General features: G+C 37.5%; 1 protein-coding gene across 1 annotated transcript in view; it reads right to left on the bottom strand.

Moving 5' to 3' along the window:
• LOC113078664 (CD209 antigen-like protein C) overlaps window positions 1-14,952 on the bottom strand; it is a 39,497-nt gene extending 24,545 nt beyond the window's left edge. Inside the window, exons 1-3 of the mRNA XM_026250995.1 lie at window positions 14,763-14,952; window positions 14,433-14,678; window positions 5,577-5,704 (exon numbers count right to left, since the gene is read on the bottom strand). Coding sequence (XP_026106780.1) covers window positions 5,577-5,704; window positions 14,433-14,678; window positions 14,763-14,886 — 498 coding nt within the window. The 5' untranslated portion in view covers window positions 14,887-14,952. The remainder of the gene's footprint in view (window positions 1-5,576; window positions 5,705-14,432; window positions 14,679-14,762) is intronic.
• Window positions 14,953-20,294: the final 5,342 nt, after the last annotated feature.

Raw genomic sequence — 20,294 nt, 5'->3', positions numbered from 1 at the left:
TATCACACTATAGAGACTGTGTCTGTTCCCCGAACTAGAAAATACAAAAAACGTCCAAACCAAGTTAAGGTTAACAATTTAATTGAGGTTCAACAAATAAAAAACAAATGCAATATGGATAAACAAATGATAAAGATTGGCTTATTGAATATCAGATCCATTTCTACGAAAACACTTTTTGTAAATAATATGATAACTGATCATAATATAGATGTGCTCTGTTTGACAGAAACTTGGCTAAAACCTGATGATTACATTATTTTAAATGAGTCCACCCCCCAAGATTATTGTTATAAACACGAGCCGCGTCTAAAAGGCAAAGGGGGAGGAGTTGCTTCAATTTATAACAACATTTTCAGGATTTCTCAGAGGGCAGGCTTCAAGTATAACTCGTTTGAAGTAATGGTGTTTCATATAACATTATCCAGAGAAACCAATGTTAATGATAAATCCCCTGTTATGTTTGTACTGGCTACTGTATACAGGCCACCAGGGCACCATACAGACTTTATTAAAGAGTTTGGTGATTTTACATCCGAGTTAGTTCTGGCTGCAGATAAAGTCTTAATAGTTGGTGATTTTAATATCCATGTCGATAATGAAAAGGATGCATTGGGAACAGCATTTATAGACATTCTGAACTCTATTGGTGTTAGACAACATGTTTCAGGACCTACTCATTGTCAAAATCATACTCTAGATTTAATACTGTCACATGGAATTGATGTTGATAGTGTTGAAATTATTCAGCCAAGTGATGATATCTCAGATCATTATTTAGTTCTGTGCAAACTTCATATAGCCAAAATTGTAAATTCTACTTCTTGTTACAAGTATCGAAGAACCATCACTTCTACCACAAAAGACTGCTTTTTAAGTTATCTTCCTGATGTATCCAAATTCCTTAGCATATCCAAAACCTCAGAACAACTTGATGATGTAACAGAAACTATGGACTCTCTCTTTTCTAGCACTTTAAATACAGTTGCTCCTTTACGCTTAAGGAAGGTTAAGGAAAACAGTTTGACACCATGGTATAATGAGCATACTCGCACCCTAAAGAGAGCAGCCAGAAAAATGGAGCGCAGCTGGAGGAAAACAAAACTAGAGGTATTTCGTATTGCTTAGCGGGAAAGTAGCATATCCTATAGAAAAGCATTAAAAAACTGCTAGATCTGATTACTTTTCTTCTCTTTTAGAAGAAAACAAACATAACCCCAGGTATTTATTTAATACAGTGGCTAAATTAACGAAAAATAAAGCCTCAACAAGTGTTGACATTTCCCAACACCACAACAGTAATGACTTTATGAACTACTTTACTTCTAAAATCGATACGATTAGAGATAAAATTGCAACCATTCAGCCGTCAGCTACAGTATCACATCAGACAGTGCACTATAGACCCCCTGAGGAACAGTTCCACTCATTCTCTACTATAGGAGAGGAAGAATTGTATAAACTTGTTAAATCATCTAAACCAACAACATATATGTTAGACCCTATACCATCTAAGCTCCTAAAAGAGGTGCTTCCAGAAGTCATAGGTCCTCTTCTGACTATTATTAATTCCTCATTGTCATAAGGATATGTCCCCAAAACCTTCAAACTGGCTGTTATTAAGCCTCTCATAAAAAAACCACAACTTGACCCCAAAGAACTTGTTAATTATAGACCAATCTCGAATCTCCCTTTTCTGTCCAAGATACTAGAAAAGGTGGTATCTTCACAATTATATTCTTTCTTAGAGAAAAATGGTATATGTGAGGATTTCCAGTCAGGATTTAGACCGTATCATAGTACTGAGACTGCTCTCCTTAGAGTTACAAATGATCTGCTCTTATCATCTGATCGTGGGTTTATCTCTCTATTAGTTTTATTGGATCTTAGTGCTGCGTTTGACACAATTGACCACAGCATTTTTTTGCATAGACTTGAACACTTTGTTGGCATCAGTGGAAGTGCATTAGCATGGTTTAAATCGTACTAATATGACCGCCATCAGTTCGTAGCAGTGAATGAAGATGTATCATATCGATCACAAGTGCAGTATGAAGTACCTCAAGGCTCAGTACTAGGGCCGCTACTCTTCACGCTTTATATGTTATCCTTGGGAGATATCATCAGGAAACATGGTGTTAGCTTTCACTGTTATGCTGATGATACTCAGCTCTATATTTCCTCACGAATGCATAGTCGATATAAAAAATTGTATGACGAGTAATTTCTTACTGCTAAATTCAGAAAAAACAGAGGTGTTAATTATAGGGCCTAAAAACTCTACTTGTAATAACCTAGAACACTGTCTAAGACTTGATGGTTGCTCTGTCAATTCTTCGTCCTCAGTTAGGAACCTAGGTGTGCTACTTGATCGCAATCTTTCCTTAGAAAGCCATGTTTCTAGCATTTGTAAAACTGCATGTTTCCATCTCAAAAATATATCTAAATTATGGCCTATGCTCTCAATGTCAAATGCAGAAATGTTAATCCATGCATTCATGACCTCAAGGTTAGATTATTGTACTGCTTTATTGGGTGGTTGTTCTGCACGCTTAGTAAACAAACTACAGCTGCAAGAGTTCTTACTAGAACCAGGAAGTATGACCATATTAGCCCGGTCCTGTCAACACTGCACTGGCTCCCTATCAGTTCCTTGCCACTGTCGCCTCTGGCTTGCTTAGTTGGGGTCACTTTATCTACAGCGATTTCATTGACTTGATTGCAAATAAATGCACAGACACTATTTCAACTGAACAGAGATGACATAACTGAATTCAATGATGAACTGCCTTTAACTATCATTTTGCGTTATTGACACACTGTTTTCCAAATTAATGTTGTTCAGTGCTTTGACACAATGTATTTTGTTTAAAGCACTATATAAATAAAGGTGATTGATTGATTGATGTAAGACAACTGATATACGTTTTAAGGTTTTTAAAATAAAGTATTTTTTTTTCAAAGGCACAGATTACTTACTTGGTACATCAATGGCGCAGTCTGAATGTCTTCGGGAAAAAAATGATTGACATCCCAGAACAACCATCCTCCGCATTTTCATTGGTCCGTAGTGTTGTCAATCACAATGAGGAAAAAAGCATGCAACCTGTAATCACTTTTTTATTTATAGTTTATCCTTTTTTTAATTTGACTGTTTAATTTGAAAATATCTTGTTTAGGAGAAAATGGTCCAGTCCGACGAACGGCGTTTACAAAACTGACCAATTAAAAGAACCTCATGTAGGCTAAGGCAGACACCCTGTATTATGCAGCGAAATCCTTAAGGTTATTAGATAATAATACATTTGTATTTTTAGTATTGAGTCATCAAAATTTTGCTGCAAAAAAAAAAAAAAATTCCCGCAAGGTTGTATAGTTGTAAAATGGCACATCGTGGTTAAAGGGGACATGCTTCAAATTCATACACATACACATTGTGGTATATAAGGTCTTTTTTATTATTAAAAACGTAATAGGGAGCATTATTTTGAGTCAGAAAACAACATAATAGCTTCCAAAATTACGAGGACACCGAAATGTCTTTATAAACCAAATGTCCTTGTAATGATGGTGAGTAACCTGACATTTTGTCCTCATAAACCATATATTCAAGAACACACACACTCACTCACACACACATTTGTTTTTATGTAAAGTGTGTTCATCCCATAGGTATAATGGTTTTTATACTGTACACACTGTATATTCTATGGCCCTACACCAGGGGTCATCAACTATATTTGTCAAAGGGCCAGAATTTTTCCCTGCAGACACTGTAAGGGCCAGATACTCGTAATTTAAAATAAAATTCAAATTGTATCCTAATATGTTATTATTTGATATTCTAATTCCAAATTTGTGTTATTTTTTACATATTACCTGTACTGCAGTAAGCCACCAGGGGGCGATAGCGATATTTTAGGTATTCATATTTGTGAGGCTGTCAAGCTGTCCATCACTGTCACATGCAGGTCGTAGTTTGTAGAGAACACTAGAAGAAAGGCCTTCTGAATATATTTAAATGAAAAATGGCACTTTCAAAGAGCCTTAAGCGAACAGTTGATTCAGAGAACCGTAGTTTTAATGAAGAATGGACTGATAAGTACGTATTCTTAGTGCCTACTGTTAGAAATGCTGTACCTGTGTGCCTCATTTGCTTTTCTTTCTCGTTAGATTTAAAAATAGATAAATATGGAACAGACCCGAATATTCGTTTGGTGGGTTGGTATTCATTTGGAAAATTTGACATTCGAATATTAGTTTTTTTTTGTTGTTGTTGTTTTTTTGCACACCTGGGTTCCCCCGCGAAACTCATTCTCCCTTAAATAAGGCCGGCGACACACTGGCTGCGTGAGCGTCTCAGCTGCGTGGCGTGTCCGTTTTTATTTTGGCTCCCATTTAACAGTTTGGAGTTTGCAAACTGAGACACACGTCTCAGGCGCGCTTGAGCCACGTGGAAAATGCGTGCATGCTGGAAATAGAACCGTGTTCCAGCAACGGGAGTGTTCTCTGGCTAGAGCGCAGAACAGCAGAGTTTGTATGGACTGAAGTGCATGTCTGAGCTTGTGTTTTGTTGCTTTGACATTGTGGAAAATAGAATGATAGAAACAAAATGTATTAGCATTTTCACCCAATATTATTAATCTAAATTAATCTTGTTTTTAATTTACCTTAATTTAGTTTTTTCTTTATTTAAATGTAGTTTTTTCTTATTTAAATTTCGTTTTTTTCTTTAATTTAAATTTATTTTTTTCTTTATTTAAATTAAGTTTTTTTTCTTTAATTTAAATTTAGTTTTTTCTTTATTTAAATTTAGTTTTTCTTTTTTTAAATGTAGTTTTTTCTTTATTTAAATTCTGTTTAAATCTACCCTTACTGTGCCAATTTGTTGGTCAGAAAAATATTAGACTACCTTAAAAGTATTGCTTAATTTAACAGACCTGTGTGTGTGCTTTTTATATCACTAGTCCAATGTCCATTCTTGGAGCAAGCCCTGCCCGCGTGAGGTGCGCCACTTCCCGCTCGTGCTGTTCTGAGTGTAGTTTACTAAAAGTTTATTAATTCTGAATGTGTTGCGTCTCGCGTGTCCATCTATATTGCACAAAATGCGACACTGCACTCCCTTGTGAAGTCGATTGGATGAACGGTTCTCGAAATAATAAAAATGCAAACGGACATACAGACACAGATTCCTGCCTTTATTAGAGAGAAAAATATGTTAATTACTACCGAAGCTTCGAATCTCAAAAAATGGTATTCGGACCAGCCCTAAACTTTTTCCTCTTACAAGGCTATTCCTGAATTCAGTATTATTCTGGGGTCGGATGGAAATCTCTGGCGGACCGCCAGTTGACGTTGCATGCCCTACACCAACCCTACACCTAACCCTACCCTTCACAGGAAACTTTGTGCATTTTTACTTTCTCAAAAAAACTCATTCTCTATGATTTATAAGCGTTTTGAAAAATGGGGACATGGGTTATGTCCTCATAAGTCACCCTCTCCTTGTAATACCTGTGTCATACCCATGTCATTATACAGAGTTGTGTCCTGATATGACACACACACACACTCACTTGTTCCTCTCTGTTGTTGATGATGATCAGATCTGCTGCTCTCTCTGTACAGTCATTTCTGCTCTCAGTCCAGTTCTTCCTCTCAAAGGAAAAGAAGTAAAGACTGGATTGATGGCACCTCCATCCATCTATAAACACAACCAGAAAAACCATGAACTAAACTCTGATCCACACCAAGTTAAAAAGGTTATGATAGTCTTAGTAGAGGTGTTTAAGTTATTTCAGTTGTTTGTAATATGCTGTTCATATCTTTTACATTTGTCTTGTTGTTGATTGCTATTCTTATTTCTTATTTTAATGGATCAGTTACTGTGATTATTATATGATTATAATTTTATTCATAATGCCATGCAGAAACTAAATGCAGTTATTAATGCTCCCCGTCCCAAATGCAAATTCTGTAATACAAGATTATTTTGCACCATTGGAGCAATTCAAGTGTGAAAGTGTGCAGTTTTTCTTAATTGTTAACACTATAACAGTTTCATTTGGTACAATTTTCCAAAACATTCTTGAAACAAAAATGCCTTTAATTTGCTCAATGTTTTTTGTTAAACTCTACAACAAATGTCCTCATTATGAACAGGTTTAACATGTTCTCATTCAGAAAACACAAACACAATATAATTACCTCAAGCATCACAATATAAAATGTATTAAAAATAACACATTTTTAATACATTTTTGTTCTTCGTACTCGATGGCGCCGCAGATGGCTGCTTCAGTGCTTGGCTCTCCAGTGTTTGTACTGTTTTTGTTCGTTTTTCCTGTTTTTTGTTTAACAAACACTATCAGTTTCACCAGGGATGAACTGCTGAACATTCGGCAGAACACACCACAAGATCTTTTACCGGATATAAATTATTCAGACGTTTTACTGAACGTTGTTATCGGAGGAGCGGCGGCGCTGATCAAGCGCTTCAGGACGCGCAGATGGGGGAAGCGAGCGGGAGCGCTCGTCAGACTCAGGAAGCGCGGATTTCGAACGCCGTTGCCTGGCATCCATCTCGCAAATCTCCACTCTCTACCCAACAAAACAGACGAACTGCTTCTGCTCTCTCGGACAAATAAGGATTTCTCTCACTCTGCTGCTCTGTGTTTCACGGAAACCTGGCTGAATGACCCCATACCGGACAGCGCGCTCCATCTGCCGGGCTTTCAGCTGTTCGGAGGGGATCAGAATCAACGGGGAATCAACATGCTTTTACATCAATGAACGGTGGTGTACAGATGTAACTGTGTTAAAGAAGATGTGCTGTCCTGATTTAGAAATGCAGTTTGTCACATGCAAGCCGTTCCATTCGCCGCGGGAGTTTCATTCGTTCATTCTGGTCAGTGTTTACATCCCTCCGCAAGCGAATGTGAGCTCAGCTTTACAGAAACTCGCTGATCAGATCACAGAGACAGAACAACAACACCCGGACTCTGTTTTAATCATTCTTGGGGACTTTAACAAAGCCAATCTCTCCCGTTAACTGCCAAAATACAGACAGCATGTTACATGTCCCACCAGAGACGGTAATATATTGGATCACTGTTACACCACAATAAAGGATGCATTTCACTCTGTTCCACGAGCAGCTTTGGGACGTTCTGATCACTGTCTGGTTCATCTTATACATCCTACAAGCAGAAACTTAAATCTGCTAAACCTGTAGTAAGGACTGTGAAGAGATGGACCAGCGAAACAGAGCAGGATTTACAATCTTGTTTTGACCTCACTGATTGGAGTGTTTTTGAAGCTGCTACCACCGATCTGGACGAACTCACAGAGACTATAACATCCTATATTAGTTTCTGTGAGGATATATGCATTCCTACCAGGACTTATTTAACATTCAACAATGATAAGCCATGGTTTACAGTAAAACTCAGACATCTTCGTCAGGCCAAAGAGGATGCCTACAGAAATGGGGACAGGGTCTTGTACAATCAGGCCAGGAACACACTGAACAAAGAGATCAGAGCGGCTAAAAAGACCTACGCTAAAAAGTTGGAAGACCAGTTTACTTCCAACGACTCAACTTCAGTGTGGAGAGGTCTAAGAGCCATCACGAACTACAAGACACCATCCCCTTGTACTGAGGCTAATCAACGACTTGCTAACGACCTGAATGAGTTTTATTGCAGATTTGAAACCCCCAACACCCATTCTGACCATCTCCCTACACAACCATTAACACATCCTGCAATCCCCCGTTCCGCACCTCCTGCTCTTCAAATCTGTGAAGATGATGTGCGCCAGGTCTTCAAGAAGAACAAAAGAAGAAAAGCACCAGGCCCAGATGGTGTTACACCAGCCTGTCTGAAAATCTGTGCTGACCAGCTGGCCCCCATCTTTTCACAGATCTTCAACAGATCCCTGGAGTTGTGTGAAGTGCTTTCCTGCTTCAAACGCACCACCATCATCCCCATCCCAAAGAAACCCAAGATAGCAGAACTTAACGACTACAGACCTGTGGCTCTAATGTCTGTCGTCATGAAGTTTAAAAAACTGGTTCTGGCTTATCTGAAGGACATCACTGGACCCTTACTGGACCCCCTCCAGTTTGCTTACCGAGCAAACAGGTCCGTGGATGATGCAATCAACATGGGATTGCACTTCATCCTGCAACATCTGGACAAAACAGGGACTTATGTGAGGATCCTATTTGTGGACTTTAGTTCGGCATTCAACACCATCATCCCAACAGCCCTTCAGACCAAACTGACCCAGCTCTCTGTTCCTAGCTCTATCTGTCAGTGGATCACCAGCTTTCTGACAGATAGGCAACAGTTAGTGAGACTGGGGAAATTCACATTAAACAGCTGCTCCACCAACACTGGCGCCCCTCAGGGATGTGTTCTCTCCCCTCTGCTTTTCTCCCTGTACACCAACGACTGCACCTCTAAAGAACCCTCTGTCAAGCTCCTAAAGTTTGCAGATGACACTACAGTCATCGGCCTCATCCAGGACGGTGACGAGTCTGCTTACAGACAAGAGGTTGAGCAGCTGGCTGTCTGGTGCAGTCTTAACAACCTGGAGCTGAACACGCTCAAAACAGTGGAGATGATCGTGGACTTTAGGAGAAACCCACCTGCACTTTCCCCACTCACCATCATGAACAGCCCTGTGACTGCAGTGGAGTCATTCAGATTCCTGGGAACCACCATCTCTCAGGACCTGAAGTGGGACAATCACATTGACTCCATTGTTAAAAAGGCCCAGCAAAGGTTGTATTTCCTTCGCCAGCTGAGGAAGTTTAACTTGCCACAGGAACTGCTAAAACAGTTCTACTCAGCCGTCATTGAGTCTGTCCTCTGTACTTCAATAACTGTCTGGTTTGGTTCAGCAACAAAATCAGACATCAGAAGACTACAGAGAACTGTTCGGACTGCTGAAAGGATTATTGGTGCTCCCCTGCCCACCCTTCAAGAACTGTATACATCCAGGGTGAGGAAAAGGCTCAGAAAATCACTCTGGATCCCTCACATCCAAGTCACCCCATCTTTGAACTTTTGCCATCTGGCCGGCGTCTCAGAGCAGCAAACACCAGAACAGCAAGGCACAAGAACAGTTTCTTCCCCCAGGCAATCTACCTCATGAACAGTTAAATAATCCCTACTTATGCTTATAAACGTGCAATATCCTTATATTTATTTGTTAACCCTCCATCCTAGAACATTCCTGCATCTCATTCAATCCTATTCCACTATAATTTATAGCACAATTGTTTATACACTTATTTATTTGCCAATTTGTAAATCTCTTTTTTTTTTTTTTGTCTGTGTGTTGTTGTCTCTGTGTACTGGAAGCTTATGTCACTAAAACAAATTCCTTGTATGCGTAAGCATACTTGGCAATAAAGCTCTTTCTGATTCTGACAAGTAGTGGAAAATAAACTTTTCTTATTAGTCTAGATGGAAATAGGGGTCCACCTGATTTTTTAAAATCCTTAAATTGTCTATTTTCATAATCTGCCAGGTGCCAAGCTGAAATAGTGTCCCAAAGGGTTCTTTTTTAACCCTTTGCTGCACCCGACCGGAACCCGAAAAATCTAAAAGTGAAATAGAAAGTGGCATAACATTAGAAGTAAACAACATACAGAGACAAATGAGCACATTTTTCCATACAATTCTGACCCCAGGAATTTAATGGAATGGTTATTTTTGACATTTGACAACATATTGACCTTATTTCTGGACACAAATAGCAAAAAATGGCCAAAGATGTGTAGAGGATCAACTATTTTTTCGTTTTTTCAAGCGCATAGGGTGATTTTTTTTCCACAACCTGTTATTTCTTTATCATTCAAGTGTCTATTTTAAGATTAAATTGGGTACCAAGCTGAAATAATGTCCAAAATGCTTTATTTTTAACCCTTTGCACCAAACCTGAAAAATCTAAATATGATTTAAAGTGGCATAACTTTTGATGTAAACAACTCACAGACAAATGGACAGATTTTTCAATACAATTCTGACCCCAGAAATGGTTATTTGTCATGTTTTATAACATCTGGACCATCTGTGGTCAAAGAGTCAAAATTCATTTGAAAGCGTTTTTATCATACTTAACAGCCTAAAATAGGGTTTATTTTAACCTTTTACTTCACCTATTCTGAACCTGAAGATATTTAAAATAGTTTTACTTTTGAAGTTAACAAAACAAAGCAAATTAACTTAAATAAATACAAAAAAAAAAAAAAACTACATAAAAAATACAAAAAGTTGACTGAGCATAAACTGCAAGTTTTTGATTTTTGGGGCTTTGCAGTTAGTGGTGGTCGGTTGGTACCTGCAGATCGCCATCTCCCACTGCTCTCTCTTTTGGAAAAATTTCAGGAAGTATTTGAAACTATAAATTAAGATATACCTTTGTAGTCATAACCTAAAGTGATTTTTCAACAGTTTTTACTATAAGCACAGGAATCTGTATTCTTGACTAGCAGTGTTGGTAGCTTAGTTGGGTGGGGGATATGAGATATGAGACTCTGTGAAGACATCAGTTCACCATACCACATGAGGGATATTTGTGAACAGATTCCATTGAAATTAGAGGACTTGTCTTTGGATACAATTGGCTATCACCAATACTGCTATAAAAGCTTTACAGGGAAAATAAATCGTTTACAAGTGTCAAAGGCTTCTACATCTGGTGAATCATTATCATTGAAAAGGGACTCTCTGCGCCATGTCAAATCACTGTCAGTTCAATCTGAAGGAGCTCCAAGAAGATGTTCCTTCTTGTTTCCCAATCAGTGCATTTTCTTTGACAAAGCAAAATCCAAGTTCAAGGGCAAAACTGAAGAGCTTACAAAGTTTCAGAGTTGGAAACACAAGGAACCAGGCTGGAAAGTTATTGAACCTAGGGCACAGGAATTAAAGAAAGAGGCTCTTTATCACAAGCTGCAGGGCAAGGACCTATTTGTAATGGAAGCTAAGTATCATCCATCATGCAGAAACAACTTCAACACAGAGTACCAAAGCCATGAGTGTGGTAAAGGATTACATTCTTAGGAATGAGATTGAATGCAAAGAGGTTGTCCAGCTAAGATCTATCTGCAACTTGTACATGAGAAATTGGCAAGACAGTTACAGGGAGACAAAGACATCTCTCATGAACTCACATTCTCCAAGGTGCAGCAACATGAGTGTATTAAGTCGAACCTCATATATAGCTCAGCATTACTGTAGATGAAGCAGTTGGATGTGCATACAAACTTGGAACAGCTGACCAACTTCAAGAAGCAGCACTTACTCTCCATTCTCACATTATAAAGGCATTCAAAGAGCCAAAGGAGCTACCATGGCCCCCGACAGCACAGGAACTAGTTGCTGTGAAGATGGACGTGTTTCTTCCAGAGCATCTTGTACAATTTCCGAGCTCATTGGTAACTGGAACACTTGATGGCGAAAAGTGTGAGAAGACACAGACTCTTTTTGATACAGGTATTTGATTTTTATATTTACTAAAGCAATTTGTTCTGTCTTTTCTGTCATTGCTGTCTCAAGTTTCATACTGAAGTAATAGGTTTCTGAGTGTCCTAGATGTGAAAGGATGGTTGTGAGCTAGAAAGACAGAAAATTGCTTTAGTAAATATCAAAATCAAATGCCTGTATCAAAAAGAGTTCAGCATTGACAATCTAGGACCTCGAAAGCAGTAAGTTAACTCATAACTCACCTACTTGCTTCGATAGAGATGTCGATGGTAGCTTCTTTTGACTCTTTGGAGGGTGGAGGGTGAGTGCTGTTTCTTGAAGTTGGTCAGCTGTTCCAAGTTTGTATGCACATCCAACTGCTTCATCTACAGTAATGCTGAGCTGTATATGAGGTTCGACTTAATACACTCATGTTGTTGCACCTTGGAGAATTTGAGTTCATGAGAGATGTCTTTGTCTCCCTGTAACTGTCTTGCCAATTTCTCACTGCGGTATTCAGGATTAGGAAAACCTTGATTTTCCAATGTCTTCATGTACAAGTTACTCATGGATCTTAGCTGGACAACCTCTTTGCATTCAATCTCATTCCTAAGAATGTAATCCTTTACCACACAATATGACTTGTTACGTGCTGCTATCTTCTGGGCCTGCAGGCTGTCAGTGTTGTCTGCTTTCTTTTCTACTCTCTCCCCTCCACGCTCATGGGTTTGGTACTCTGTGTTGAAGTTGTTTCTGCATGATGGATGATACTTAGCTTCCATTACAAAGGAATGAGCATTGTTTCTGACCATGTCCATCCCTTTATGACCGATGGCTACTTCCAGCAGGATAATGCACCATGTCACAAAGCTCGAATCATTTCAAATTGGTTCTTGAACATGACAATGAGTTCACTGTACTAAAATAGTGCCCCCACAGTCACCAGATCTCAACCCAATAGAGCATCTTTGGGATGTGGTGGAACGGGAGCTTCGTGTCCTGGATGTGCATCCAACAAATCTCCATCAAATGCAAGATGTTATCCTATCATCAATATGGGCCAACATCTCTAAAGAATGCTTTCAGCACCTTGTTGAATCAATGCCACGTATAATAAGGCAGTTCTGAATGCAAAAGGGGGTCAAACACAGTGTTAGTATGGTGTTCCTAATAATCCTTTAGGTGAGTGTATTTTCCCTGTAAAGCTTTTATAGCAGTATTGGTGAATAGCCAATTGTATCCAAAGTCAAGTTCTCAAATTTCAACGGAAACTGTTCACAAATATCCCTCATGTGGTATGGTGAACTGACGTCTTTACAGAGTCTCATATCTCATATACTGTGTAGATATGATAGCTTCTTGCTTGCCCTCCCCACCTGCATGTGTTGAGTGTTGTAAAATTACTATACTCAGAAAGAGTTGAGACATGTAAAATACGTGTTCGGGAACGAATCCTCTTTGGAGGCACTTCAGCCAATGTTTAATTTTCTCCTTGGTAAGTATGTATGAAGTATTGAGTCTGAAAAAAAAACAACTACCAACTAAGCTACCAACACTGCTAGTCAAGAATACAGATCCGATTTCCAAAAGCCTGTGATTATAGTAAAAACTGTTGAAAAATCACTTTAAGTTATGACTACAAAGGTATATCTTAATTATAGTTTCAAATACTTCCTGAAATTTTTCCAAAAAAGAGAGCAGTGGGAGATGGTGATCTGCAGGTACGAACCGACGACCACCAACTGCAAAGCCCCAAAAATCAAAAACTTGCAGTTTATGCTCAGTCAACTTTTTGGACCTTTTTGGATTTTTTTTTCTGTAGTTTATTTATTTATTTATTAAAATTTAAGTTAATTTGCTTTGTTTTGTTTACTTCAAAAGTAAAACTATTTCAGGCTACTAAGTATAATAAAAAACGCTGTCAAAATAACTTTTTTTGCTCTTTTTGACCACAGATGGTCAAAATGTTATAAAACATGACAAATAACCATTTCTGGGGTCAGAATTGTATTGAAAAATGTGTCCATTTGTCTCTGTGAGTTGTTTACATCAAAAGTTATGCTACTTTAAATCATATTTAGATTTTTCAGGTTTGGTGCAAAGGGTTAAAAATTAAGCATTTTGGACATTATTTCAGCTTGGTACCCAATTTAATCTTAAAATAGACACTTGAATGATAAAGAAATAACAGGTTGTGAAAAAAAAAATCACCCTATGCGCTTGAGAAAACGAAAAAATAGTTGATCCTCTACACATCTTTGGCCATTTTTTGCTATTTGTGTCCAGAAATAAGGTCAATATGTTGTCAAATGTCAAAAATAACCATTCCATTAAATTCCTGGGGTCAGAATTGTATGGAAAAATGTGCTCATTTGTCTCTGTATGTTGTTTACTTCTAATGTTATGCCACTTTCTATTTCACTTTTAGATTTTTCGTGTTCCGGTCGGGTGCAGCAAAGGGTTAAAAAAGAACCCTTTGGGACACTATTTCAGCTTGGCACCTGGCAGATTATGAAAATAGACAATTTAAGGATTTAAAAAAATCAGGTGGCATAAAAAAAGCTGGGGGGTGCGCGTGGACCCCTATTTCCATCTAGACTATATTGGTTATTGCTGAACTGCATCTGCACCGTTGATTTGTGTTGTATTCTCTCATATACGTTGATCCATTCCCAAAAGCAGGTTTCTGAACTGATCTCACTTCTTTTGGCAGTGAAGTACTCTGTGTATTTGACCGGTTTGTGTCCAAACTTTGAATAAAAGAGAATGTTTTTGACTAAAATATTTGATTTTGAACTGGAAGTGTAAGTTTGTACAAGTTGGTGTGTAGTTTTGAGATTGTGTTTATAGCTGTGAGTAAATGCGAGCATTAGCCACATGACAGATCCAGTACAGTCCACTTTCAAATCTGAGTCTGCTTTAGAGCAAGTTACCAGTTAGACTGAAGAAACTTACCCACAAACTTCTTCTGAAGATCATTTCTTTCTGATTTCAGCTGGTCTCTCTCTTCTGTGAGGTTGGTGATCATAGTTAGCAGCTGTTGTCTTTCTTCTGTGAGGTTGGTGATCGTAGTTAGCAGCTGTTGTCTCTCTTGAGTGAAGGTGGCACACAGTATAATGCGTGCAGTCAGCAGAAGAACACACAGCAGCACAAACACTACTGCAGCTGCTCTGGACCTTCTGATCATCACACCATCACTTCCTGACCATCAACACAAACATTACTTTATTACCTTTATTTATCCACTATTATGTGTGATGAAATATGTTTAATTAATCTCATTACCTGTGAGTTCAGATGACTGGATTCTCGTTGTGTGACTGTCTGTGGTCCTTTTTCCAGATGTTCCTTTTGTAACAAAGTCATTTTCACAGATATCTCTGATGCTTTTCCCATGTTCTCTCTTCATTTTCCCTTTTCTGTATTTTTGTCCACTTTCTGAAAGTTTCAGTGTCAGTAATCTAACACTAGTTTCTCTCACGCGTTGGACTGTGTTGTGTTCCTCTTCTGTGTTTGTGAAGCCCCTTTTTATTCAGAGAGGAACTGTTTTATTTAGAAATGTTTCAAGTGTTTTTTCATAAAGGAACTTCAACTCGCTGCAGAACGTCGCCAGAAATATCTTATTTAACATTGTTGCTTGTGTTAATTTAAACTGTTAACTGTCACCCCCGTCCCGTATACGGGACGCCTACATTGACTATACTAAATTACAATCAAATCAAATCAAAAGAAAAAAAATTAAGATGTTCTTAAGAATATATTTGAAAACTTATTAAGAATCTTTCAAGAATTGCACTTAAGAACATTCTTATGAACTTCGTGGAATCTTAAGAAATTTGTTAATTTATTTCTTAACCCTCTGGGGACGGATTAGGCGGTACCGCCCAAAATGGCATACTTTTACAAATGTGTAGTTATCTCAAAAACTATTAATGCTAGAGAGATGCAGGTTTTTTTGCCGGTGATGCCGGTGTCCAGTTTGTATATTAAACACTTCCCTTATTGCGCAATACCACTGCGTAAACAGGCCAATGAAAACGATTGTGCTAGGCAGATTCAACACGCAACAGCCAATGGAAAAATTGCCGCTGGGAGGAGTCTTTTTCTAACCCAATCAGAGGAAGGTTATGTCTTCTAGCGATTCAGAGGACTCTGTAGCTCTGCTGTAGCCTTGTAAAAGCTGGCTGGACTAAAGTAAAAGACATGTAATCAATAAGCGTTCAGAGAATCAGCATCAGGGTGGAGAAAGCAGAACGCGATCGGAGTGTTAGCGAGCACAAAGAGATAAATTCGAGAGAGATACAGCATTATTACAGAATTGTTTTATCAAAATGGCAAGCAGTAAAAGATTTACGGCAGAACAAGCTCTGGAACAATTACTGGAAAGGCCTGGAGAGGCCTTGCTTTGCTCACTGGCATGCCTAGGACTGTTTTTAAAAAAAGTTAATTATTTAATTGTTCTTTACACATTTGATTAAACAATAACACATTTCTGTCAAGCAAAGAGTTTGAAAAAATATTTTTTTTTTGTTCAAAAACTGTTCTATATTGTGTGTTTTTCAGTAATAAATGACAAAAATCTAATTTTTCGTTTTTGAAATTCTCTAGTTTATTGTAAAATTTTTCACTCATACTTCCTTTATATAAACATATTGCATGCATGCTTATGGTAGCTTAGGGTCTTCTGAATCCATAGATACCAAACACAGGGTGTTTCATCTCTTTTACATATGATTTATAAGCCCAAATATAAAAATAGAGAAAACAGACCAAAAAGGGCTTAGTTCCAAAAATTAAAAAAACGCCTAGGACTGTTTGTAAATAAAGTTAATTATTTAATTGATCTTTACACATTTGATTGAACATTAACCCATTTCTGTCAAGCAAAGAGTTTGAAAAATATATTTTTGGGTCAAAAACTTTTAACTATTGTTGTGTGAGGTAGGATTTTCAGTAATAAATGACAAAAATCTCATTTTCGTCTTTTAAATTCTCTAGTTTATTGTACAATTTTTCACTCATACTTCCTTTATAGACATATTTCATGCATGCTTATGATAGCTTAGGGTCTTCTGAATCCATTGATACCAAATACATGGTGGTCCATCCTCATTACATATGGTTTATAAGCCGAAATGTAAAAATAGAGAAAACGGACCAAAAAGGGCTTAGTCCCCTAAGGGTTAAGAAGATTTTCGTGAATCCGGCCCGGGCTTTTTGTAGCTGCTGATTTCATTTTCCAGCAGGATTTAGCTCCTGCCCACACTGCCAAAAGCACCAAGAGTTGGTTAAATGACCATGGTGTTTGTGTGCTTGACTGTCCAGCAAACTCACCAGACCTGAACCCCAGAGAGAATCTATGAGCTTTTGTCAAGAGGAAGATGAGAAACAAGAGACCAAACAATGCAGATGAGCTGAAGGCCACTGTCAAAGAAACCTGTGCTTCCAGACCACCTCAGCAGAGCCACAAACTGATCACCTCCATGCAAATATAAAGTATTTGAATTTGTTGAGATAATGAGAATGATGAGATGTCAATTGTTGGGTTTTTGTTAAATGTGAGCCAAAATCATCCCAATTAAAAGAACTAATGACTTAAACTACTTCAGTATGTTGTGCCCTGAATTTATGTAATAAACAAAGTTTCACATTGTGAGTTGAATAACTGAAATGAACTTTTCCACAACATTCTAATTTATTGAGCTGCACCTGCATACATGGCTTTTTGAGATGATAAAAAAGACTTGGCAGGATGGGAAGTACTACCTTTCTCCATGTTGGGCAGAGCAGAAACAGTTAAAATGAAAATATTATCAAGACTTTCTTCGTATTTCAATCCCTACCGGTTTGGGTTCTACTCTCAGCATTTAACAAACTAGAAAACAATTATTTCAAAGTTTATTTGGAAAAAACAAAAGACCATGAATGAGACTTAAAATATATATATCAAATAAATAAGTGGTGGGGTGGGGTGGTTTAACCTTCCTAATCTTAGATACTATTAATGGGTTGCTCAGCTGAGGGCTGCTTGGCTTGGTATTGATAATGAGGCAGAATGGAGAACTCACTTCCTGGAGTTTCTCTGACAGTTCAGCCAGAAAAAAAGTGAAGATAAAAAATACAGTATACTGTTAAGATTTGAGAAGTTTAGAGGAGTAATAGTCTTATCACTGCAATACCCATTAAAGGTAACCCAGATGTTCTTCCTTCAATATTGGATGGTGTCTTTAGTAGATGGAAAGATAATTTTTTTTTTTTGAAGTGGAGACGATAATATATTTTACTCAATTATGTTATAGGTTTAAGTTGAAATATTTTATAAACAAATATTTTATTAATATTATTGGTCTACCTATTAAAAATCATATAGCACATATTTACAGGAAGTTAATGCAGGACCAATCTGATGACACGTTTCATATCAAAAGAAACTGGGAATTAGAGTTAAATACTGTAATAGAGGATGAGATGTGGGGAAAATATATGTGCTGGCTGTCATAAGGGTATTTTTAGTCAAATGTGGAAGGAATTTGATTAGAAAATGAAAATGCGATTCTTCAGCGCTCCATTAGTGGTTGCCAAATTTGACAGTACATCACCATTATCAGTGTGTAGGAGAGAATGAGGAATGGTGGGGTCTAAGTGCATTTATTCTGGGAATGTCCCAAAGTACTATTTTATTGGCAGTGGGTAAAATTTTAGGAAGCAATATATCAACACCCATAGATGATTTCCTCTCATATCAGTTCAGTAAATCTAACTTATTTGTATTATATATATTACTGATGGCAGAATGTGCATGAACATATGATCAGATGGGACACTCAAACAAACTCAAACAGATATATATTTGAGAAAATTACCGCTGACCTGCAGTTAAGATCTGACTTTTTTCAGCAGAAGTGGGCACTTCTTTAAATTAAAAATTTTAATTAGGCCATTATTTTCTCACCCTAAGACCATCCTATGGGTATATGACTTCCTTCTTTCAGACGAATCTAGTCGGAGTTATATTAAAGGGGTCATATGACGTTGCTAAAAAGAACATTATTTTGAGTATTTGGTGTAATGCGATGTGTTTATGTGGTTTAATGTAAAAAAAAAAACATTATTTTCCACATAATGTACGTTATTGTTGCTCCTCTGTGGGAGTGAAAGGTGAACTGATGTAGCTGATCTCAAGGTCACGAAAGTCGATCCCCTAGGGGCAAGAGGTCAGAGGTCAAACAGGAAGTCATCAATCAAAAGGTTGACATTTGGTGTTTCTATTGCAATCAAAAGGAAAGTTTGTTACATTTTAACCCATATACCATATAAAATATCATCATATAGATATTAACATATGCAAATATACACATTTTACATGTTACATAATTACAATATTTACACACAAAAATATTTACACTCAACATAACAGTATTATTCTACGTTCACTCTTCCTCCTGCATTAAAATGACTGTATATAGATGCTGTAAGTTTAGTTTTGTTCAAACATGATGTGTGAAAAGTGACATGTATTCAGTAACTGATAAGAGGAAATGTGCTGAAGAAGTGTTAAAACAGACTCTCACTTCATACTCTGCAAAATTCTCAGTATTAAATGAACATTGCTTGGTGTTTATAGAAGTCTGTACTTGAGTGTAACGAAGTAAATGACATAATGAAGTGCTGATTGAGCATTAGTGATGAACACCTGCTGTTAACAAGCAGAATCACTGAATGAAAGAGAAACACCTGCGACTGACTTCCAGCCGTACAGCTTTAGATGAGATCAACTACACATTAAATCTCTCAATACCTGAGCAGAGGATGATTAAACAACTCCACAAACAGCTTTACCAGCTTCACGTATTCCTACACAGTTTGACTCGGTTTCTTTTACATGTCTACAAAAGTTGATATTGAGAATGAACAGAGGTTTATCTCTAGTCAATGCTGAACTCTACTGCAGTCAGTCAGAAGAGGGACACAGTCTCGTCTCTCTTACTGTCTGTCTCAGTGTCACATACGAGTACGTTTTCAGTCATATTTTTGAATAACATTTGTTAATCTATAAACAAGATTCTTTTCAGTACATCCTCCACAGCAGGGGCATGTACCTGTACCACCCTACATATCGTTTGGGTCACAAATGAAATTATTTATATATATATATATATATTTCATTTTTATTTTTACACGTTCCCTTATATTTACATGTGTATATATAAGTTGTATTTTAATTACTTAAATATATGATAAGTTTGCACTGTGTAGTTCAGCTGCATTTTCTGAACTCTGGGTGACAGTTGAGAGAGTAGAGTTACAGCGCATTGCAGCGCATCCTCAGACAACAAAGAGGACCGTTAAAGAAACAACTAATTCTTGTTTCTCTCTCTCTCATTTAATGTCAATGTTAGTTAAATTAATGAAATGTCATACCAAACCATTTTTGCTATTAATTATTTTATCAATAATTTGAAGACACTTACTGTACGTCATATTTGAGTTGTTTTCTTAAGATACTTAACATACACTTTTCGCTATTCACCGCACGCAATCGACAACTCCTCCATTGTTGAAAGACAGACAAGCATGTTTGTGTGCTCATTCTGCGGGGGAATACCTATTATACAGTCTACACTTTGATTGATGTCTTTAGGACCAATAGTTTTTGTGAAAAGTGGTGAAAAGTACCACCTCCGCCAGAGTACGGAAGATGATAGGGGTTAACAGTGTTTCGTACAGGCTTATAATGGTGTTCCGTACAGCGATCATTACTTGATTTTATCGGCGAAAACTGACATTTAACTGATCAAAATGGGAACTGTTTCTTTA

This window comes from Carassius auratus, unplaced genomic scaffold (genome assembly GCF_003368295.1).
Source record: "Carassius auratus strain Wakin unplaced genomic scaffold, ASM336829v1 scaf_tig00026283, whole genome shotgun sequence".
Taxonomy (NCBI): domain Eukaryota; kingdom Metazoa; phylum Chordata; class Actinopteri; order Cypriniformes; family Cyprinidae; genus Carassius; species Carassius auratus.
This window is presented reverse-complemented; position numbering and strand designations above follow the sequence as displayed.